Raw genomic sequence first — 24272 nt, forward strand, 5'->3', positions numbered from 1 at the left:
TGCTTTGAGTAGGTGGGTTGCCTAGACAATCTTTAGAGGCCCCTTCCAACCTCAGACACTCTGTGAAGAAGTCTGCTTCTTTCAGTTTGAAAATGTTTAGTGGTTCCAAACTGAATGCTTATTTTAAAAAAATACATTAACTTTTTTAATGCTATTCTTTTTTTCTATATACAGGATAAAAGTATGGAGAGATGTTAATCAATTTAACTGAATACTAATTCTGTTTCTGCAGGCTCAGGCTGTTGTAAATGGAGGTGTTGAAAATGCTGTGCTTGATCAACCTGCTAATGTGGCTGCTGAGAATGTAGTTGTAGGTGAGAACCCTGAAATTCAAGAAGAACAAGTAGATGAAGAGGAGGAGGATAATGAAGATGAAGAAGATGCTGTAGTAGAAGATGCAGCAGATGCAAACAATGGAGCACAAGGTAACAGGTGACTCAAAACAGTAATGTTCTAGTTCTTTTTAAATATAAATTAAACCATTGAAAATAGAACTGTCATAATTCAAAGCAGCTGTGTAAATGCCCACTTCTGCTTATTTATCCTGGTTTTGCAAATTATTTTTTATGAGTACAGAAGCATTTGCTTGCTGAAAAGCTATCAGCAGTTATGAGTTGAATGTTAGGTACTGAAGTCTTTTTGTTCATTTAAAACATAGCATGGGAGTGGTTAAATCTTGTTTTGGGTGAGTAACAGCTGTAAAAATGGCCATTGTCTCCTCAGATGACATGAACTGGAATGCTTTGGAGTGGGATCGAGCAGCAGAAGAGCTTACTTGGGAGCGAGTGAGTAAGAATCATTTTCTTGAATTGAAAAATTCAGACAGATACTTGAAATGATTTGTAGTAGTATTGTGTTAAAATCCATTTGAGATCATTTTTACAGTAGACAGAGGTATCCAAATCTGTCAGTAAGAGCCTTTAGTGACCTAAAACCAGTCATTATATTAAAATACTGTTATGCTACTATTGTAACTATTGAAAAGGCATTTCTTTGATTTGAAATACAGTAGCAACTTAAAATGTGCTTTAGCATGGCCTTTCCTGAAGTGTTCAACTTGGTCAGGTTTAGAAATTGATTGCAGCTTGCACTGGGGATCCTAGGCCAGATTAGGAGCACAGAGGTATCGGGTTATGTTAGCGTAATACTTATTTTTTTGTATTCATGAAAGCGTTAAACTAAAGAAAAGAGAGAACTGGAAATTTTGGTTAATTTACTTCATTTACATATTTGCAAAAGACAAACTTATTTCTTAAAAAATTGGAGCACTTCAATGTAACATTGCTTCTGTTTTGTTTATGGATCACAAATTCCATAATTAGAGCATGAGATGCGTGTATACTGTAATCATAGTGTAGAGACTTGAGAATTCATTTTTTCTTGCTGGTTTAGAAGCAGCCAAGATCTGAGTTCAATGCTCGCCACGTGCAGCAAATTCTACCTGAAGGTAGATACCAGCAGCTTCATGTGATTTATCAGCGTCACTAGGGCCTATGGCAGATGGCTGTAGAGCTAATCACTGTATTCCTAGGGTGTGATATTGTTGTTGCCTTGACTGCAGTGTAGTGGAAATACAGTTTTCATCATGAGGAACAGGTCTTGATCTTTGCATCTAGTGAAAGCTTTAGTTGGTTTTGAAAGATATTTCATGGGAAGGGGCATACATAAATTCAGGGTTCTGTACCATTCTGCTGTGTATCTCAAGATGAAAGTGTTATATTTTTGAACCAAATTTATGTGCTGGGAAATGTTGATGTATTCCTAATTGAAAATATTTTGTTGCCTCTCCATGAATCTGGAAATCAGTTTCAGCAAACTCATAACCATTTCCAATCCTATTTGCTGGCATAGGCAATAGACATTGAGTTGACATGTGGTATCAAAAGTGGGGTAGGCTTTTTTACTGTTTCATCTTGTGAAAATAGCATGCAAACTTTCTGAATTTTCAAAAAATATTTACATCTTGGTTTACTTTGTAAAGTATGTGCAATTTTAATACCTTGGAACTTGGTGCAAAATTCTGATACAGAATAGCCTTGAACCTGGTACTTAACAGTACTAATCGTGGAGTAGGAGTGTCTGGATTGAAATAGTAAGACATCCTTGGAGCAGGGGCAGCATATTTATTTTGTTTTAATAGATACTCTATTTTTGGTTGTTCTGTGGACACTTCCCGTAACAGCTGTGCCAGAGTGATGGAGGATTTGTTTCCTGTCTTTCCTAGCTGTAAACCAATTCTGATCTAAATTTAATAACATACAGTGTAGCAACATTATCCTGTTACTAGTTGCTTGTATACATTGAAGGTAAAATATTAACCTTTGACTTTTCTTGGTGCAACATAAACTGATACTTTACAATTAGGAAGCAAAAAAAACCCCAAACTTGTTCTTATATTTTCATATTGAGTTGCTTAAACATGTTTTTAAATAACAGTTCAATCACAGAAATCTTTTATAAATACAAAATCTTTGTCAGGGTCTTCAAAGCATTGGAAAGAAATTATCTATAAGTTAATTCATTATATGTTTGCTTTGCCATATATAAATATATGCATATTAGGATATTCCACATGTATATCACTGTATTTTATCAACTGAGTTTGCTGTGTTGAGCGAGAACTTTGTTTCAATCTTTATCTTTAAGAATTTATGTCTGGGTGCACTTGGTTAAGCAATAAAAAAAGCTTTTGACCACATCAGATATTAAAAGTTGGTGTGAAAGAGGCTTCTATGAGGCATCTTATTTTATGTGTGTTGCTTATTTTTTTCTGATAAGTAAATAAAATGAACTTGTCTTCACAGATGCTTGGACTTGACGGATCTCTGGTTTTTTTAGTAAGTGAAATCGTGCATTTCGATAATTTCTATAGAGGGCGCTTTTTTAAAGTAAACTGTATTTTTTAAAACTGCATAATTCTATTTGGAGTCCCTGTTTTTGTATGGTGTATATTTTTAAAGAGACTTTCATATGATGTCATGTTCAAGCAAACTGTCTGTTTTAAGAGTTTGACAAAGTGGAGTTTTGTCTATGTGGCATAAAAGTGGAATTTCTTAAAGCATAGGCAACTTTGGGTCATGTACTCTACTGTAAATAAAAATTGGATCCTTTAAAAAAGCATACACTGAAAATACTTACCTGTTCTAGTCTTAAGTTTTGCTCTTTGTTATGATTACAATAGTGTCCTCATTCAGACTTCTCTGATTTGCCCTAATACCACCAGAACACTACTAGAGAATTTTTAGTGTAGGCTAGATTTTAGAATTTAAGATCTTCATTTGTTTCTTGATTTTTGTGTGTGTTCGTGGTTTTTTTTTCTTGTTTTCATATTTGTGGTTCCATAGAATTTTTCTCCTCTTGAATATTACTTTATCAGTAGCAAATCTTTATTTTATAATCTTCACAATAATCAATCTGTCTTGTGGAGCAAGTATTAATTAAATTGGTTGCAAAAAATCTTTGATACGATAATTTATCAAAGCACTTTTAAAAGGCTTTTGGCTTTTTAACACTTGTCTGTGGGTGGATTGTGCTGATTGTGTCCCTGAGAGACTCTTCCATACATAATGGGTATCTTCTAGTGGGCTTTGTTACAGATTATTTTGAAGGGCTTTGTCTGCTGCCCGTCCTATCTGACTGATGGAGATATCTAGCTCTGACTTCAGGGTCAGGCAACAAAGAGCGCAGAGTCAATGGCAGCAAAACCTTAATCCATCACAGCTACATTCATTGGGTATCATCTACCAGATGACTCATTTTGAAATGAGAAGTAATTAATATTTTAAAGGGAAAGAAGATCTGTGCTCTCTTCTAGCAGTACAAATTTTACTTTGTGTGAAAGACATGTAGTTCTTAAATATGATTGTGTGTGTTAGGTACTGTAGTGGATAAATATCTCACGTCTGAAGTAAAATGTCTTGGATTTTAAAGTAATGTCTCATGTTTAAAATAATGTAGCTTATGTCATTAGTGATGGACCTTACATATTAATATCAAAAGGATTGAAATTCCAGTGTACTTATGGCTGAGTTCACATCTTAGCTAAAAGCAACACTAAAAGAAGACATGCTATCATTTCTAGAGTGAGAGCTGTCAGTTTTGTTAATGGGTTTCTTGTGACAGTCTAATTGTTAAAGTTCAGGTGAACATTTTCTAGTTTAGAAAACAAATATCTGCATACACGTAATTGTTTTTAAGGTTGTAACTATTTATATTAGTTTTAAAATCTTATTTTTACAAAATAAGAGTGTTACAGCACACACAAGAGCTCTTATCTAGGTAAATGTCCATACATGTAATGCTTTCCTAATCTGTCCTGTGTGTTTTGATTTTTGTGTTAGAGCAAACTTCTTGGCTTTAACATGAGATGTGGAAGTTCTGGTAGTGGTAGACTGTTGAAATAAGAAGTTTAGACACAAAAGTAAAGTTACTTATTTAAATGACTGATACTATGTACTGTTTCCTTGTCTTCCTTCCTCCTTCCCCCCTTACTCCTCGCAGGAACATGTCTTTTGGGTGGTATCTTTAAATACATTGTTCATACTTGTGTTTGGTAAGTATCATTTGCTCTTGGGTTTTAAAAAGATCGTCCTTTTGTGAAGTGATAATGCAGGTTAATTTTAAGCTTGTTCTTTCAGAATAAATGAAGTTGTGACATCTAAAAATGGAACCACAAATGAACTGGGGATATGAATAATAAATCTTTATTGCTTCTAGCTTTGTCACTTTAATTCCTTTAAGTGAATAGGTTTAAAATAGGTTGTCATGTAGATGTGTTTTCAGTAGCTCCAAGTGTGCTTTAACAAGGGGGAAACTTAACAAGTAGAGAACAGAAGGGTAGTAACTTTTCAAAGCAAGTAAGCAGGAGATCTGGGAATTTAATTTGTGCCTCTCAAGCCTATTTTTAGTATGTTTCCTACTAAGTAATACTACCTAATTTACAGCTGCCAGGTCTCTAGTTATTCCTGATTACTGTCCTGGTGAGTTCAAATGTCACAGGGGGTACTTTCTAGAAGATAAAACAGAAGGAAAACATTTGGAACCTTAATTACTGGTCCAGAATTTCTCCTATGATGTTCCTTGGACGAGTTAGTTCAGTTCAACTCGCTATATATTCTACACCTCATTTTATTACTCATGGAGGAGTTTGTACTCCTTTATGCTTTTTATTAAAAGGAAACTATTGTAAATTCTCTTGTAAAGCAAGTTATTTTAAAAAGCATGATAAATTGCACTATAATCTCATAAAACACTCAAAAAGATACAGTTTTTAATTCATGAGTCTGATTTCTATAGGAGTTGGAGTGTGATTTCCCCTTACTCCACCCCCCAGTCTCATGGCTCTTACTGGGCAGGAGGAGCTCAAGTCCTCCCTTTGTCTTTTACATTTTTGCTATTCCCAGTAACTGCTGATTTCTCTGAAAGTGGCATAAATTTAAACTTTCTGATCATTGATTAGGGTAATACAAGTCCTGCTAAGTCTTTTTTTTTTTTTTTTTTTTGACATATTTAAGGCGCTTTTTTTACAGGAGAGAGAAAATCATCAAGCTTTTCGTTTGAGAGTATGTTTAGGCTACAGGACTCTCCAGAGTGAATCATTATGATATAGTGAAGGCAATATAGATGAAAATAAAAGCTTGCAGTTCCTGCAGCCCCTTTACTTCGTATTGACTTCCTCTACTCTTGTAGAAAAGAGTTGCTGAATTCTATAGTCCTTCATAGCTTGGTTAGAAAACCACAGAGCAAGCTAAAACAACTATTTGATCCTGAAAATGGGGAAAGTGCTATGTGTTTTAATTCATTCCTCCTGAGACCTCAGAATTGGCAAGGGTTCATCTCAGGAATGATGGCAGTTCTTAGTACATTAATTCAAAGAAAAAGACTTCTCAGTTCCTCCTCATCCCTTCACTGCAACATCATCTTTATCCTCAGTCTTCCCTTTGCAAGTTTTCTGCAGGGCTTTCATTTTTCATGGTATTCTTAAGAATTAAAGCACTAAAACTGAAACCGTTCTAAAGTAAGTCCCATCACCAAGATGTAAAATGGCTACTTAAGTCTTTTAGTGCATGAGAAAGGGTGAATATACAGAACAGGTTCATAGAGCAGTCTGAGACGAATACTACTCTAGTACTCAGAACTATGAGAATATGACTGAGAAACTGAATTAATTTACACATAGCAAGATGTACTAAGGAAAAGACTGTTCTCACTCTATATTGTTTGTAGTCTTTCAGTGTGAATTCTGATCTGATTTTCAGTGTTAGCAAGTGTTCTATTCCTATAATTTTACAAATATTTGCACATAAAGTAATTCTTTCTAGTTGTTTTCATAAAATTGATGAGTAGAATAATTACCATGTTACAATACACATCCTGTAAATAAGCTCCATTTAGCATTTTTCATGACCATTTCCCCACCTTCTTTCTGCTTGTGTTATGCAGCATTTTGTCCGTACCACATCGGTCACTTCTCCATTGTTGGCCTGGGCTTTGAGGAGTATGTAAGTAGTTTTGTAATTTCAAAATGAAAAAACTGCTGCTATTTAATCACCTTATTGTTGTACCATCTTCCCACTTCTTTTTGTGACTGCGAAACTAATCTGGAGTGTCTAATTTTCTTTCTCCTCAGACCTTTTAATAAATTAAAGATGTTCTCTCACTCCCACTTCCTTCACTATTTATCTTTCAAGTGATGGTTCCTCCTTTTACAAAAAAATACATGTTTTTGTTTTTTTAACAGCTTCTTGTTCCCCGTGTACATTTTTAATTTGTCTACTGAGTAGTTTCATAGTTGATTATAATAGGTGGTGAAAGCTATGAGGTAGTGAGGTACTGTAAGGGGACGCTTTTTGTTTCTTATATAGAGGTTGTTTTATGTTTGAAGAAAGTAGTAGTTACATTTTTTTCAGTAAATCTAAATGTTTTCTGCTGTTGGTGGAGACAGAAAAATAAGTAGTAGACTATTAAAATATGTAAAAATAAAGTCATTATTCTTCTTGATAAGTTAAGATTTGGAATTTATCTTGATTGCATAAAAAGGAGATGTAATATTTTAGGAGTCTGATAAAATTTCCCTTTTTTCCCCTCCCCTCCAGGTTCAAGCATCTCACTTTGAAGGCCTGATTACAACTATAGTTGGATACGTTCTGCTAGCAGTGACTCTGATTGTTTGTCATGTATCCTTTTGTCAGTAGTTACTGGGTTCATATTTTACATGTAAATTATTCTTCTGCCTATATTCTGAGGAGGCATAGACATGATGTAGGTGAAATCAATCTACTGTTTTGCTCTGCTTTTTTGGTGAAATTAGAAGAAAAGGGTTTTTTTCTGTTCTCTTGAACGTTCAAGTTGTCAGTGTGACTGCATTCTTCGGAACGCTTGCGCATGTTTAACAACACAAAATCATAAGCTTTTATGCTTCCTTGAAGGCCTTAAACTAAATTTTGAAGGTCTGAGTGTAGAACCATTAGTTTTTTCCTCACTGTCCTTACGCTGTTGCTGTGGACTATGTAGTTGTAGCAGAAAGAGAAGCAGGATTATGAAAATATATAGGTAAGATGGGAAACTTACTCACATCTCTTTGATCCTGCCAGATCTTCAGAGTGTTAGTCTTTTCTTTTAGTTAAAATTGTTAGTTAAAATTGTGTTAGTTTTTCTTTTATGTCTTAGTCATTGAAAGAAATCCTTGCTACAAACTCTCAGGAGATAACCCTCATTATTACAGAAAAAAATTGGTAATGGCAGAGTTCTGAAAGCTAGAAGGATTTGGTCACAAGCGAAAAGCCTGGATTCTAGCTGCATGTTTTTAAAGGGGCTACGCAAACTTCAGCTTGAAAGAATAAACGTTTGCTAGCAGTTTTCTGTTCAAGAGTATGCAAAGCTCACCTCAATTTTAGACTGCACTATACCAATGTTCAGTGCAAATATGGTAAAACAGTTGATGGGTATGTCTCTCTTGCCTCCTAAAAGAAACCAAAACAAACCCCCAGTGCATCCAGCTTTTCCAAAAAAAGGTGAGAATTTCTTTCAGACTGCACAAAATAAAAGCTACCACTAAAGGTAGACCTTCAGTTTTGAAACTTACTCATGGCAGACATTTTCAAAAGCAACTGTTTATTTCCTGAGAAAACTTCTGGATGCTTGGTTTAAGAAGGGTGGTTGTAGTATTATTTATGTATTGATTTAGATGCATGTTTTGGGGGTTATCTAGCATGTCAGACTGACAATTCTGGAGACACAGCCAATTTTGAAAATAGAACCCTGATTAAAATACATGCTTTCTGTTTCACTTTTGCCTTTTATACAATTTCCTGTTGCTAAAAGCTACATAAGATAGTGTTTCATATTAATCAAACTATGTTATAAAGTATAATTCAGTATTATTTTCTTGACAAAACTGTTCAGGGTTTGGCAGCACTTGTTAAGTTCCAACGATCACGTCGATTATTAGGAGTTTGCTATATTGTTGTCAAGGTAATTCTATTTTTTGTGTGTGGCAAAAAGCCCTCTCAATCTAAGCTTGCATCATAATTTCATAACACTTTTGTTAAACTAGTCAGATGTTCTTTTCCCTTTTTTCCTAAAGGTTTCCTTGTTAGTGGTGGTTGAAATTGGTGTGTTTCCTCTCATCTGTGGCTGGTGGCTGGATATATGCTCTTTGGTAAGAATGGAAATGAATGCGATAATTTTTTTTTTTGATGGTGTTTATATTCAAAGGAAAAAAGTTCTTACAAGAAGAGTTGTTGGTATGAGTTTGACAGCACTCTTCTGTTATTATAAACAGTGTTTCTGGAGGGAAATGTGTTTTTAGGTACTGCTTAATGCTAACTTTGTTTTCCTTTATTAAATACAAATGAACATGCTATTCAAATAATAAGATCCTAATCTTTTTTTACTGCATTTAGCAGGCCACTGTTATAATGAAATTACAGGCAGACCTGTGTGCTGAATAACTTTTTGTATGTTGCTATCTTATGTGAAATGGGAATGACTTCATATTTTAACAGTTGTCCTGTCTCTGTTTTGAACAAGGTACATGCTCTGTTTACTAGGGGTTGAGAAGGACAGTTTTTCTGACCTGAAGAAAAATAATTAAGTGATTAATTTCAAATGGAGAAAACTAATTTCTTCTTAGTAGAAAAAGAATTTTGCTTAAGGGAATAAGTATTTGCTTCCGTCACAGTGCCACTTCATCTGAACACATTTATAACTGATGTAGTATATGCTAGTGTTTCACTTCTTCCTGTCAGAAGAAAGAAACTGATCAGAAACGGATCTTTATTTGTTCTTACTGTAAACTCTTCCCTTTTTTTCTAATTAAATATTATGACTATTTGTGTTTAGCAGGAGTCAGACATTTAAATTAAATGGCTAGTAGTATATATGAACTAGGGTAAACAAAGTGAGTAACTTTACTCAGATTTGTTTGCTGCTTACCTTCTAGGAGATGTTTGATGCCACTTTAAAAGACAGAGAATTGAGCTTTCAATCTGCCCCAGGTACCACAATGTTTCTGCACTGGTTAGTTGGAATGGTTTACGTCTTTTATTTTGCATCCTTCATTCTTTTACTGAGAGAGGTAAGTCTGTAAGAACAAGACTGGTAAGTAACACAGTTAGAGTAGCTTGCATGTTGAACTGGTAGTTAAATCTTTCACATGTAGGTATTGTTGCTACTGTGTTTTGTATGTGTTTGGATTTCAACCTTGTAAAAAGGTTTCCACTGCAGTGGAAAATTATTATTTAATTATATTTTACTTAGAGGTGTTAAGTTTACAGAGAGTCCTTGAACATTAATGTTGCCTTCAAATTAATGTAAATTTCAGTTGTTAAAGATTAATACTTGAAAATTAAGCTTGTAATTGGTTATTGTTTCACTACTTCTCTATGATAATGCTTCCTTGGTTCTCTTTCTGTACCATTTTATTGAACCTTGTTCAACAAATACCCCTATTATGTTTAAAACTTAGATGCTGCTAGCAGTGTTATCTGAAATGAGAAACAAAGAATACAAACATAATTTTCTCTTCAGGTGTTGTTTTCTATTTTCTACTTCAGGTATTGAGACCTGGCGTCTTATGGTTTCTCAGGAATTTGAATGATCCAGACTTTAATCCTGTGCAGGAAATGATTCACTTGCCCATTTATAGACATCTTAGGAGGTTTATCTTATCAGTGGTAAGGACTTTTCTCCAAAATTTCTTCATTTGGAAAGAAAATCTCCTATGTTACCTCCTACTGTTGCTACTGTGTATTTAGGGAAAACATCTTCACAATGAAGGTGACTAGACACTGGAACGGGTTGCCAATAGGTTCTAGGTCTTTTGAGACGCTCAGAACTCAACTGGATAAAGTTCTGAGCAACCTGATGTAACTGGTTCTTCTCAGAGCAGGGTGTTGGGGTAGTTGAGCTCTGGAGATACCTTCCAAAACAAATTTTTCTGTGATATTTTCTCCTTACACAAAATCACAGGAAATGTTTGTGTATTCAGAAAACAAGCGTTTATTATTATAGATGTTGTAAATCACATAACTCCTTCATGAGGCTCTTAGTTATTGCAGTAAATATTGTGCATGCAATTCATCTAAAGTAGTGCAGCAGGGGTAGAGTAACTTTCTAGTTAAGTTTTGGATTGGATTAGGCCGCTGTAGCCAGTGGTGTCTGTTTCCAGATAGATTATCATTGTAAGATGCTGAAAGTTTTTTCCTTTTGCTTGTTTGTCTGCCTAGCATGGAGTAAGGGAAGGGTCTCCAACGATCTTTGACATAAATGTCATGTGAACTGTGAAAGTTGATGTACCAGAAACATTTATTATTTGATGTACTGTCTGAACATATCTAAAGTGCTTTGAGAAGTGAAAGCTTATAGAGAGATCTTAATTCTATTGGAAAGCCCTTCAGTACATGAGAAGAGCTGACCTGTCCGCCTTTGGGAGTATTTTTTCCTTAGGTAATCAGTGCTTTAAACTGGTTTTATTTAAACAGTGTACAAGTATATGTTTAAACAGTAATAAAGTGCTTTAGCTGCCTGAAACTGTCACAGCAGATGGCCCAAATATAAGCAAAGGCATGCTTGTTACTAAGGGTCTTAGAGGTATGTTTCTCAGACTGTTGGAACTGGTGGTTACTTGAACTTCACCTTTTAATTTGCTTAGCTAATTAATTCAGAACTTTACCAGCCTCATGCTAGAATACGAGACCCGAACAGACAACATTTACAGCTTACTGTTTCAAAAAACAAGTCACACCTTTCAAATTGTGTGTGTTCCTCAGTATTTTTAAGGAACTTATTGTGTAGAACATAAACTATGAATGTTTCAAGAAGCATGGGATTTGATTTTTCTTTTTTACATAGCTAAACACAGAATTTTTTTGCATATTTAGTCTCTAGTGGTGCATTTGTCTGAAGTGTAAGTAGGTTTAAAAGGTACTTGGTTTTTAATCTGGTTCTTTTAAAGAAACAGGATTTATAAAAGTATATGGTCTTCATACACCTGATCTCCCCTACTAAATGTTGATCTGTCAGCCAGTTTAAAATGGGAGGAGACAAATTTCTGAGGCTTCTAGAAGTTGCTTGAAAACTCAGCCACTAAGAAGGGAGGAATCCAAGATTTGTAATCCTGGTGTTGGGGGAAGGGCAAGAAAGAACTGTCTTGACATTATTCTAACTGTCAGCTGGCCAGTCAGTGCTTATTCAGCCGCAGTCCTCTTTGTCAAGGTCATCATAGCATACTGCTCTGCCTGGGACAGAGTTAATTTTCCTCATAGTGCCCCATTCCGTGGGTGCTTTAGATTAGTGCTGCTGAAACAGTGTTGCTAACACACAGGTGTTTTGGCTATGGCTGAACTGTGCTTGCACAGCATCAAGGCTTTTCCTCTTTCTTGCTCTGTCCTGTGCCCTCACCCCTCCAGTGAGTGACCTTGGGGTTGGGGAGAGTGTATACCTGACACAGCTGACCCAAGCTGGCCAAAGGGGTGTTCATACCATGTGACATCATGCTCAGTAGTAAAAGCTGTGGGAAAGGAGGAGGAAGGGGGTGACATTCATGGTTATGATATGGCATTTGCCTTCCTGAGCAACTATTAACTTGCTGAGGCCCTGCATTCCAGGAAGTTGCTGATAATCTGTCTGCTGATGGGAAATAGTGACCAAATTCCCTTTTTTGTTATCTCAGTCCACGAGTGTTCTTGCCTTGCATTTTCTCCTCATTAAGATGAAGAGGGGAATGAGTGAGCAGCTGGGTAGATTTTTTGGCTGTTAGCTAGGGCTAACCCACCACACACAGGAAGCATGATGGAGAGATGGGTAGGAAGCAAGGTTTGGTTGTTTCTGCTATTCAGACTAACTTGTTTAACTTCCTTGTTGCAGATTGTCTTTGGATCAATTGTACTGCTCATGCTCTGGCTTCCCATACGCATTATTAAATATCTACTGCCTCACTTTCTTCCATATAATGTTATGCTCTACAGGTAAGCATTTATTTTTTAAAAAAGATGTCTTTTCAGTCTCCCTATAACTAGAAAAAAGTGTATTTGCACTCTTTAAGCATTAATGTGACATTGTTTGGTATGTTGCTTTGTTCTCAGTTAATCTAAACTTCATTGTTCTAGAAAAGTATAAAGATAAAGGATGTGGGTACATCATACAGTTTGTCAAATAAAAAGCTACTAAGAAAAATAAAAGGCATTTTGTACTACTTCCATAACGATAAGTATTTGGTTTTTATATGCCCTCAAAACACTTTCCCTGTCAACTTTTTAATAGTGAAGTTACTGCTATGTTTGTTTTCCACACTTCATTCCTGATTAGTGTTGCTTCAAGAATAAAAAAAACAAAACACCTCTAACTGCATTTCTTTTTAATGATAGCAGTATCTCTCTGTTTCTAAAGAATAATTGAACCGGCAATGATAAAAGCAAATAGAAGAGCAAATCATATTCTCCGATATGATCTTTCTCAATAATTTTTCTTAAATTTCTGGTGTGCTTACGTGTCTAAACACTCATGAGCATTTAACCTGTGCTCAGAGTAGTGTATAAGGAAAAATGTCTGCAGAAACCTAAGAATTATTCCTGTTGGCATCAATATATATATATATTATTTTTTTTTTACTGTAGTGGTGTTAATATGATTCATATAAAAGATTACTATCAGAATGTTCCTTATGTTTGACTTGCTGTGCTCTCCCATTGTTTGTAGTGATGCTCCAGTAAGTGAACTTTCCCTAGAGCTCCTTCTGCTTCAGGTGGTGCTTCCAGCTCTGCTAGAACAAGGACATACAAGACAGTGGTTGAAAGGTCTTGTACGAGCATGGACTGTTACTGCTGGATATTTGCTGTAAGTACAGAAAGCCAAAATCAGCTACAAGTATTGTGTGCAATTTAACCTTTTAACACAAAACAGCATGCTTTCAAGAGAGTTAGGCCAACAAGTAGCTTCAATAGCTATTTTACAGATAAATACATGATGAAAAACTTCTGCAGCAATTTTCTTCTTCTAAGCAGTAGTTGTACCTACTTCTGGACTAGTCTTTGACAAGTGATTCTTTTGGCACATTATTACAGCATTTGCTTAGTAACAAGTATGACTAACAGCTCATTAACTTTATCAAGATTCTGCCAGTACTCCTGTGTAAGACTTTTGTACAACTTGCAAACATTCTGAGTAGGCCTATCTTTCTGTAAGATTCTCTTTCCTATCAAAGAGAACAAAACTGAAATTTTGATTCTTACAGGGATCTTCATTCTTACTTACTTGGTGACCAGGAAGAGAATGAAAACAATGCAAACCAGCAGCCTAACAACCAGCATGCTCGCAATAATAATGCCATTCCAGTTGTGGGAGAAGGTCTTCATGCAGCCCATCAAGCCATACTTCAACAAGGAGGACCTGTGGGTTTCCAGCCTTATCGTAGGCCTTTAAAATTCCCACTCAGGGTAGGTATACCTAACACGTTAGGAGAAAAGGGAAAGGCATTTGAAAAATGGTTATAAAATTGTTTTTATAAGAAAGATTTAGCCCACAGGGTATGAGAAGTTAAGTGGTGGGTCATGTTTTGCGTTTATACAGTTCGTATGTTTCTAAAAAGTAGACTCGGTTATTCTCACATACAGCATTTTTGAGCCTATAAATTAAGACCTTCAATTACCATTTTATCTATAGATTCTATACATGTTGTGGATTATTTATTAGTTAACATCTTATTTTCCTAACTGTTAGTAATGGAAAGAAACATCATAACCCCCAGCAAGCAGGTAGTTCAGGAATGCCTCTTAACAAAGCATGGCTTTCAAGAGTGCATACTTCAGTGTTGTAGCTGAAGTACATTTTAAACTATTTTCCTTTATTAATGAATTAAATGGACAACTTCTGCTGCATCTGTTAAACATAGGAAGGTGTTATAATACTTAGAAGTTCTAAATCCCTACAATTAGAAAGGAAATGTTGTTGGCAGATACTTAAATTTCTACAATAATATAATATACAATAATAGGTCAAACTAGATAAATTGTTTTGTTACTACCAATACGCCAATTTAATCAAATATAAATTTAAAGACAGCTCATTTACCCGTCCATCTTCACACAGGCTTATGTCTGCAAAATCAAAAGATTTTCTTTCATTTAAGCAATGCTGAAGATCCTAACCTAGAGATGAGACTGATCTACATTGCCCCCAAAAGTCTCATCAAGGAAACAGTGTTACAGATTTAATTTTCTCTCAGTAGTCTGTTATGGTAAGCTGTTAGTTTTCCCCTAGTAAGCTTGCTTCTTGTGTGGCTTTGATTAATGAAGCAGAACTTCATAGCATATGGTGCTTGACACATTCAAATATTTAAAGAACTGAAGTACATGAGAATTCTGTAATAAGATGTAAACTAAGGAGCCACCAGCTTTGCTCAGCTGCTGGTCACATAAACCTGAGGGCATCTGGAAGAACTTCCTCAGCAAGGTTTTCCTTAACTATAGAACCCACTGTCTTGCTTATCTGGCATACAGAGCTAGAAACCTTTCAGGGTTAATTGAGGCTTATGCTAGTCAGTGCAGAAATAAAGAGATAATGTAATGTAGCAAAGAACCTCAGTCATTCTGGATTCAAATGTTAAATTCTACTGTCCTGACAACTAATGCAAACTCTTGCAAAAGAAATACACAACACTAGGTGTGCTGCGTAGACTGTGGATAGGTTTCTTATCACTGATTCACTGTTACAGAGAAACATCAGCTGGTATTTGAACATTGTAGTTTAGCTGCCTTTCTAGGTTGATACATCTTTTTATATGTTTTTTTTTTTTTGCTTTAGTTAAGTAACTTTCTTATAAACTGTCTTTTTTTCATCTTTCAGATATTTCTTTTGATTGTTTTCATGTGCATAACGTTACTGATTGCTAGTCTTATCTGCCTTACCTTACCAGGTAAGTCTATTGTAAAACTGATTAAAAACAGCTCAGCATGTTGCCATGGTCAACAATGGTGGATGTTTCAAAACCACAGTTAAAAAGAGAAAACTTGGAAAATTGTCTCATTTCTAATGGTACATCATTAAATTGTAATAATCTAAATGATAGAGGTAACACTTGTATTTAAATGACAGAGATTGCCATTTTTTTTTTGGTTTTTTGTAGAATAATTTTCTTCTAAGGGCAGGACTCCAGTTGCTGAGGCAATCTGTGGTAGTATTGAGAGGAAAAGAGAATCACAACTATTGTACCTGCTTTACAGTTTAAAAAAGAAAAATATATAGGTTGTTATCAGGCCTTCTACAGTATCTTCTTTAAATATTCTGAAAGTGTCATCATGATAGGTCACTAGGAGACTTTAAAGTGATATACGTGCCACTTTCCAAATATCTATGAATAAGTGCAAAGCAAAAGCACTTTGTAGGTTTTTTTTAAATAATTTGGAATAAATTAAGACATGTAAACTCATTTGAATTTTATAACCTGGCAACTGTAGTACCATGTCATTTCTACCTCCTTGTATTAATGATCCTGAAGTCAATAATGTGTTAAGATCTGGGTTAAGAATTTTGTGATGGTTTTACAATAAAATAATTCCATTAGAATACTAGTGAATAGAAACACTATTGAAAGATGTAGCGAGTCCTGTTTTTGTGGGAGAGCTTCAGAAGCCCTATCAGTAAGTCTTGAAAACATATATGATGCAGTGAAATAACCCAAATGTAGCTTGTAAGATTTAAGTTCAAGCTTATGCACTAATCCACTATTGCCCTTGCAGTTCTGAAGATTAGTGTTTAGGTTGTGAATAGTGCAGTATGCAGTGATTTGTTTTGCTGTAGTTTGGATCACATAGCAGGTATAATGAAATTCTAGGGGGGAAAAAAGATCTACATATGAATTTGGCATCATCTATGTAACTATTTACCTAGCGTTTCACACATTCATACTTCATGGGTATAGTACTAAAGTACTGGTTTATGCTGAATAATATTTGTGCATTGATATTTAACAATAAATTTGATATGTATTTTTTAATAGGCATCCTCCCTTAATACATCAAAAAGCATTGCTCTTATTTAACAGTCTTTGTGTTTTCAGTATTTGCTGGCCGATGGTTAATGTCATTTTGGACGGGGACTGCTAAAATCCATGAACTGTATACAGCTGCTTGTGGTCTTTATGTCTGTTGGCTAACGATCCGAGCAGTGACAGTGCTGGTCGCCTGGATGCCACAGGGTCGTAGAGTGATTTTTCAGAAGGTGAAAGAGTGGTCTCTCATGGTGAGTCTTGAGAAAAAAATTTACTGCATTATCAAAAGAGTAGCTAGCAAAACTTGTTTAACTTTTGCTTGCAGGTTTTACTCTGTAATATATACTACATCACTTCTTTCAGACCATTTTTAAGCTTTCACAGCTTACATTACCATTGCCTAAGCTAACTGTATTTTTGGAAGCTATTTAGCACCATGTTAAGGAATCAGTATAAATAAGTTTGCATATATATATGTTTATATATATGTGTATGTTTCTGGTTTTCTTCGAAAGTGAGTATGCATTCTATTTTCCCATATGTGCTGTGCCCTCAAATACATTTACGTTTTCACATACACCTGGAAGCTTAGCTATTACCTATTTAGTAACTTCACATTATCAAATAAAAAACCTAGAAAAGCTGATAATGATGATGAACATGTCTCTATAAAGTAGTTTGATGCATGTTTCCAGAAAGTTTTTTATGATTTCTCAGATCCGGGTTGTGTTCAAATTAATATTTTTAAAGAAAATGCCCTTTTTTTTTTTGTTACCCCGAGTTCAGATTCTCACCATGGCAACAAATATCCCACCTTTACCTTTGTTTTAGTTTTGAGGATTTCTATAGTAGATTTCTTTAAGTGTAGCCATTCTAAACATTCATAGCATAAGTGGTACCTTTTGGGGGACATATTTGGTGCTTATGGGACTATTGCAAACAGAAGAGCAGTGTAAGTGTGTGTTTCATGTATTACCACTTTTCCGAAATACCTCATCCATCGTTTTCATTTAGGAAATCTTAAACTTGTTTGAGAAAATTCAGAGCTAATATGTAATGCTCTACTTGTCCCTTGTCCCTTCTGATCACGTTAACTAAGTTAGACTAGTTTTGTGTCTGATTTTTGGATGATGTATGTAAATTAAGAGAATTTTAGAACAAAGAAGATCAAGCATGGTATTCTGCGTCTTTCATTTTTAAGTCAGGAATATTCCATAATGAGTGAGTTTTTAAGGTTTGGTTTTCACTGGAGAAAAATGGGCTGTTTAGGAAAGAGTCTTCTCTAATTCTCCCACATACAAGGACAGCAATATAATGAAATGCCATTGGATAGCATTCCCTATTGAAAACAGTCAAAGGTGATTTTATGATTTAAAACTATATGGACGCTATAGGCACAGTCACAGATTTTTCTGGAGGGGGGCATGGAATAGGACAGAGTCTTGAAAACTTGCACTGTAAAACTATGTATGTAATAAAAATTGTTCTAGGGCTGTATATGTATGAATAAAGTTCTGCGTGGGGGGGTTCTCCACCTTCATCTGTTTGTGTAGTTTAAGTTAAATTTTGAAATTTAAACAGAAAGAATCTTCTGATAAATGTATTGATTGGATGTCTTGGGTTTTGTAGATAATGAAGACATTAATTGTGGCTATACTGCTAGCTGGTGTGGTTCCACTTTTGCTTGGTCTTCTGTTTGAACTGGTCATTGTTGCACCTTTGAGAGTTCCTTTGGATCAAACACCTCTCTTCTATCCTTGGCAGGTCAGTTGCTCACGTTCTTCTGCTGTTGATACACTTCATGTTGATTTTGTGTTTCAGAGCATTTTCCAGAAGTATGTTTTTAAGTGGCACACAAAAGGCAGCCAGTCGAGATACGAAGATTATTTAAACCAAAAAGATACATTTAGGAATTCTAAGTATGAAAAGCTGAACTTCATGGGATGACAGCAGAGGATCTTTGCATTTCAGTGATCAGATAGCCACTTTTTTTTTTTCAGTAGCATAATTGTAACATACAGAAGTTAATAATATAGCTGTATATATGCACAGATGTATATATTCTGTCTGACCTTTCTGGAAAGCTTTCTGCCTACAGTTATGCAGCAAGAGGTTCAGCTGATCTTTTTTGCATACAAGGTTGATGATGCACGCTATGAATGGAATTTTGATATCCTTTTAGGATCATCCTAGTTTTAGGTTGAGATGTCAAATCATTAATACAAGATTTTGAAGTAGTAGTGTTTTGTTTTTCTTCAGTCAGGTCTCACAGGCTAAGGTGGTATAAACTTTTTTTCTTGCAAGATGGTGGAAGAAATGAAGGTACAGTGGGTTGAGTGACAAATACTTGCATCACCTAGGCTGAATTATGAAATAACTTGTAACTCAGAGAAACCCTGAGGGAGCCATAATTCCCGAAAGATCTAGAATGCATATTACAGAATAACAAGAAAGTGTTCAGGGATAGTGATTTTCAAAGCTGCCAGCAAGCAAGCTTTCAGTTACTTTCAGTATCCAGAAGTCTGAAAGCCATAATACAAAGAATTTGCATGCTAATTTAAATATTTCATTATTGTATAATACAAGTATATTTTGGAGGTATCTGTTTCAGTAAATGACTAATAAGTCAGGACATCATATGATTGCAGTGGTAGATGATCCTAGTTTCCAAACAAAATTTGTTTGGAAAGAATTTATAATGTTGAAGATTCCTAAAATTCTTAGGTTTTGCATGTTAGTTCTTTAAAATCTTGGAATTAAATATGCTGAAAGATTTTATTTTCATGTGGCAGAGCTTCCTCAAAATACTGGATTAGAGGGATTTCAGACTTGTTCTAAATTAACAAGGAGCTATTGAAATTGAGAATAACTTCCATTTTTAACAAAAGAGAATAGTTATACAAAGATCACATGCTTGAGCAAATGTGAAACAACTTTAACACTTACTTTCTTGTAAAAAGTTTTTAAATTTTTTAACATGTTTGGGGTAATAGAGCTTAATAAAAGCTGTCTTTTAAAATAGTTAAAGAAAATATATTTCCCCAGCAGTTTAAGGTAGTTAATTAACCTATGATGTCTTAAGTTTTACCAGTTCTGTAGCTGTTTATTCTGCTTTTTCAGCCTGTGCTTTGCATGCAACTTTTGGTGGGTTTTATTGAAGAATCTCTTACAAATTCCTGTAATCCAGAAAGGATTGGCTCATGATGTGCAGTGTTTACTAGAAGCCTGTAGTTATTGCATTCTTTTAATTCCGTGCCATAATAATTGTGGTATATGTTAAGGCATATATTTTCCTCTGAATAGTATGACATTCTTTCATGAAGAGCATTGCCTTGCTTTGTTTAGTTTTCCTCACCTCAGGTAGGGTTTCAGAACAAGTAAATCCTAAAAGAAGAAAAAAACCCCTTTGTTCCTGACTTGTGTGAGCACCTTTGTATCTTGTTTCTCTTTTCAAAAGGAATCAAAATAACTTATTTCTAGGTAAAAATTACCAGTCTTAATTAGTCTGCACCAGAATGTTAGTCTGTTGCTTTAAGTGTAATGCCTTTATTTTGTATTTTCCTTTGGTTTAATAGTAGTACTTGATCTTCCTGGTTACATATAGCTGAGTATTCTCAGTTAAGCTGAGATCTCAGTTAAGCTTGAGAGCATCTTTTTCCAAGTTTACAGATGTCACCTCTTGTAAACAATATCCCATGTAAATAGAAAGTTGTTATCTTTTAACTAGTAAGTAGTATTAATAAGTTGCTCTACAAGCTTTTGGTAGTCAAACTACTTGAAAATATATTAATACTAACAGTCAGTTTTTACAAAATCAGGACTGGGCTCTCGGAGTTCTGCACGCCAAAATAATTGCTGCCATAACACTGATGGGTCCCCAGTGGTGGCTGAAAACTGTTATTGAACAGGTAGGAAAAAATTATCCATGTGAATTATCTGTATAATAAATTTTGAATGTTTTTGAATATGTGAGTCAGAAAACAGAGTTACTGTTGTAAAATGGAGTAATTTGAGTAATTAAGTAAAACCCAACTGTTCTTGTAGAATCCTTTTAAATTGTATAGCCTAATACATTAAGGTACACTTAACAATAAAACAAAAAAAACCCTCAGGAATCCAGAAAATGCTGTGTATACATATATGCAATTTTATCAGGTTTGTATTATGGTAAAAAAATCATTATTTCTTCAGATTAAGTCACATGTGTCCAAATACTGGACATTATTTATGTCTACCACTCAACAGAGAATTTCTGCCTTCTCCGGAGCTGTAGATGAGTGCATATGGAAATGGTGTCTTTTGTTCCCCTTTGATTATTCATTAAGCGAGACCAAACAGTTTCTGTGAGCAGTTCTGAGTTACATGGATCTGTTGCTTGCTTCGGAAGAAGTATCTTTTTCTTGATTATACAACTCTTACTGCATTGAGACAAGCAGAACTTATCTTAATTGTTTGTCAGAAGGCAACCCTTCAGCCCCACACTGTATGTAACAGCTATGATGTGTGTCCTGTTGTCCTCTGTACAAAAGGTGCCTTTCTTAAGTCTAGCACTTAGTCACAGTTAGTAAACCATTTACTGATCACTTTAGGTGTCACACTCTAAAAATATTATCTTAGTTCTACATAGTTACGCATCTTAGTTGATGCATACCATGGCTCTTTGGTTTTGAGTGCTCTCCCTGGGCCTGTTTGTTACACACATACTCTCCTGAGCTATCCTCAGAAATGGTTACACCTAGGCTGTGGGACAGAGTCCATCATTTAGCTGTATGTGATAGCCATTTGAAACTGTTCTTTTCCCATGATTAATCTAGTCACGTTGAGATCTTAGCTTCTGGTAGTAGCTGCAGAAACTTGAAGAACTGTGGAGGCCCTTTCTTCAGGCACAGGCCCTACATTGCAGAGGCTGTGCTCTGCCCAACCAAGTACAAAATAAGATCCTATTCTCTGTTACCAAATTTAAAGATTTGCTCTATTAGCACACACAGGATCCTCTTTCAGCAAGTTAACAGCATAAAGCGGTCTCAGGTCACTCACAAAACCACCATCCACAGCTGTATCTAATGATCTTTCAGCTGGTCTCTTGCACTCCTGCAACCAAATCATGACACTATTCCAGATTAAGTTGCTTTCCTGAGCATTATTTTAATGATATCCTGGAGCCCTTAGGACATACATTGGTGTAGAGTTTTTCCTTTTAACCGTGGCCATCATAGTTTTCTACAAGTTGAGAACACTTGTTCTGTCTCATAAGGAGAATTGTGTAAAATGTTGTAACTATTACTGTAAGTGCAAAGCATGGCTTTCTTGATTGATCCACTCTACTTCTGACTTGTTCTTAGGTATATGCAAATGGAATTCGTAACATTGATTTACACTTCATAATCCGTAAACTGGCAGCACCTGTAATCTCTGTTCTGTTACTTTCCCTGTGTGTACCATACATCATAGCTTCTGGTGTTGTACCTCTGTTAGGTATGTATACATTCAGAATACCTGTTTCTGATTTGATGGTTTAGAGCAATGTAAATGTATCTGTGGAAATAAAACTTCAAGCTCTAGGTTAATTTTAAAAAAAAAAAATCACCAACAAAAACCCTATTATTCTGCCAGCAAATGTAAATTAAGGATTGCTGTGTCATCTTAGAAGTTTAGGATTTTTTGAAAAATGCAATACATTAGTCTGACTCACTTTTTAATAAACTAAGTGTAGAATGCATCAAGAGTATGGGACTACATAACAGCTAACAGCAGAAATGTAGGTATCTAGCTAGGTTGGGAAAGGGATGATTAATTCATTTCTTCTTTGGATAATCAACCTTTCATTTTAGTCTGTCTTTAACAGCTATGCTGAACTGAGTACATCTTTTGTAACTTGCCAGATTCTAAAGGAAGCATAGAACAGGTGAAAATAGTGGTTTTGGTTTGAGGTTTTAATTCAGTATTAAAAATTGTAAATTGTAAATATAGGGTTTTTTCAGACTTTCTCCTCATAACTGAGGGAAATAATTCTATCAGAAGCATGGTAGATGTGCTTTTTCAACAACAGTTGTATTTTGCTGGTTAGTTTTGATGTTAAAATGGTAAAAGAAGTCCCATTTTATTCTTCAACCTCTCACTTGAATGCATACTTCTGTAGCGTCAACTTTTTCCTGATACAAGGTATACAGAAGTCAGTAAGCATGAAGAGCTGATAGCAGGTACAGAAGCAGAAATGCAGGAATTACTTTAGCACTGTTAGATGATGTGAGGGTTGTGTCTTGTTTTTTTAGGAGTTACCGCCGAAATGCAGAACCTAGTTCAGCGACGGATTTATCCTTTTCTGCTTATGGTGGTGGTTTTGATGGGAATTCTCTCCTTCCAAGTCCGCCAGTTCAAGCGCCTTTATGAACATATTAAAAATGACAAGTGAGTATATAGTGTGGAGGTTTAAATTTTTCCAATTTAAATTGTGATAGCTTCAGATGTTTTAGATACTTAGAGCTAAAAGGGATTTTAGAAGTTTTCTGTACAAATGATGCTGAGGCAGACCTAAACTGTTCTGGGCAAATGTTTTATCTGTGGTTCAGGTAGATAAACACAGGAATAGAGTATCTATAAATGGAAGACACTTCCCTATGTCCAAGTTGAATGTGTTTTATCATAAATAAAGCTGATTGCTTGTTTGTGTCTCCATCTGTAGTCTTAAAGGACAAGTGAATGTAATTATTATATCTGGCAGTAAAACCATGTCTCAGTCTGCTCCTTATAATAATTGGCTGCCATTTCTCCAAGCATTTCTGCATAACTGTTTTTCTTACTCTTTCCACTTCATTAGTCCAATTAACTTGTTAAAGAACATTCAGTTAATTTGAAAGTTTGTTCTTACCAAATTTTGACTGGTTTGTGATATTTTCAGTAATTATTACTCTTTATTACTCAGATCCTGATAAAATATTAAATTTCCCAGTGTTTTTTCAGGTTATCCTGCTTAATTTCTAAACTTTTTTTGTTACCTTTATTACCTTATTTTTTTTGTTACCCTTCTAATTACCTTATGTGTTGCTTATTTAGAAAAACAAGTTTTGGACTCCAGCAACTAGTCTTCCTAGGCTTCTTTTGTGTACATGAATACATGTTTTGTATACAGGAATAGCTGAGTTTGTTCTGTTCGTGTCCTGAGCTACCTAGTCCAGTTTTGCTTTCTACTGACTACAAAAGGAGTCAAATGTAACATAAACTTCTTTGAATCTTAAATGTTAGGAAGTGACTGATGCATTAAGAGTTTGGTGTAAATGTGAAATTAATAGTATTTAGAAACATCAAGAGAGTTGTAACTGAAATTAAATTCTTTGCAGATCGATTTATACTTTAGCACCTTTCATTTGATCAGTTGTTTTTAAATACTGTTCACCAACTTGCCTTCATAACATGTTCTGTAGTATCTGGCCTACTGTAGTATGTATAGCTGGTATTTATATTTACAAATGGGTATTGAGCTTAATGTTAGTATCTTTCAGGCAGAATACGTATTGGATTGCAACTTGCATTAATGTTGCTTTCTCATGTAAATAAGGCATGTAAACAGTATGCAAAGCTGTGAAAATATATCTGGGTGAAAAATTACTTTGATATTAAATGAACATATTAAATGTTATAACTATCCTTGTAGACAAGTTTGTACAACTTAAGTTAATGATCTCATTTCAGGAAGTAAGCAAAAATAGTCATGCTAGTCATTAGAAATTGATGGGTTTAGAAATATGCTTAATTCTTTCATGGGAAAAAATTCAAAAGCATATACAAG

The 24272-nt window shown here is 35.0% G+C and overlaps 1 protein-coding gene across 3 annotated transcripts in view; it reads left to right on the forward strand.

Annotated features, from left to right (window-relative positions):
* Nucleotides 1-24272, forward strand: part of MARCHF6 (membrane associated ring-CH-type finger 6) — a 49092-nt gene that overhangs the window by 23181 nt on the left and 1639 nt on the right. For 2 of the 3 annotated variants that reach the window (XM_080382052.1, XM_080382050.1), the window contains exons 7-25: nt 233-425; nt 724-785; nt 2805-2837; nt 4501-4552; nt 6442-6500; nt 7095-7175; nt 8404-8472; nt 8585-8659; nt 9443-9577; nt 10056-10175; nt 12367-12467; nt 13198-13335; nt 13733-13934; nt 15343-15412; nt 16541-16737; nt 18116-18250; nt 20305-20394; nt 21829-21961; nt 22759-22894. In XM_080382052.1, the coding sequence (XP_080238178.1) occupies nt 233-425; nt 724-785; nt 2805-2837; nt 4501-4552; nt 6442-6500; nt 7095-7175; nt 8404-8472; nt 8585-8659; nt 9443-9577; nt 10056-10175; nt 12367-12467; nt 13198-13335; nt 13733-13934; nt 15343-15412; nt 16541-16737; nt 18116-18250; nt 20305-20394; nt 21829-21961; nt 22759-22894 (2081 nt within the window). The remainder of the gene's footprint in view (nt 1-232; nt 426-723; nt 786-2804; nt 2838-4500; nt 4553-6441; nt 6501-7094; nt 7176-8403; nt 8473-8584; nt 8660-9442; nt 9578-10055; nt 10176-12366; nt 12468-13197; nt 13336-13732; nt 13935-15342; nt 15413-16540; nt 16738-18115; nt 18251-20304; nt 20395-21828; nt 21962-22758; nt 22895-24272) is intronic. The other variant, XM_080382051.1, reaches the window with a different exon arrangement.

Source organism: Falco punctatus (genome assembly GCF_963210335.1).
Source record: "Falco punctatus genome assembly, chromosome: 3".
In the NCBI taxonomy this organism is placed as follows: domain Eukaryota; kingdom Metazoa; phylum Chordata; class Aves; order Falconiformes; family Falconidae; genus Falco; species Falco punctatus.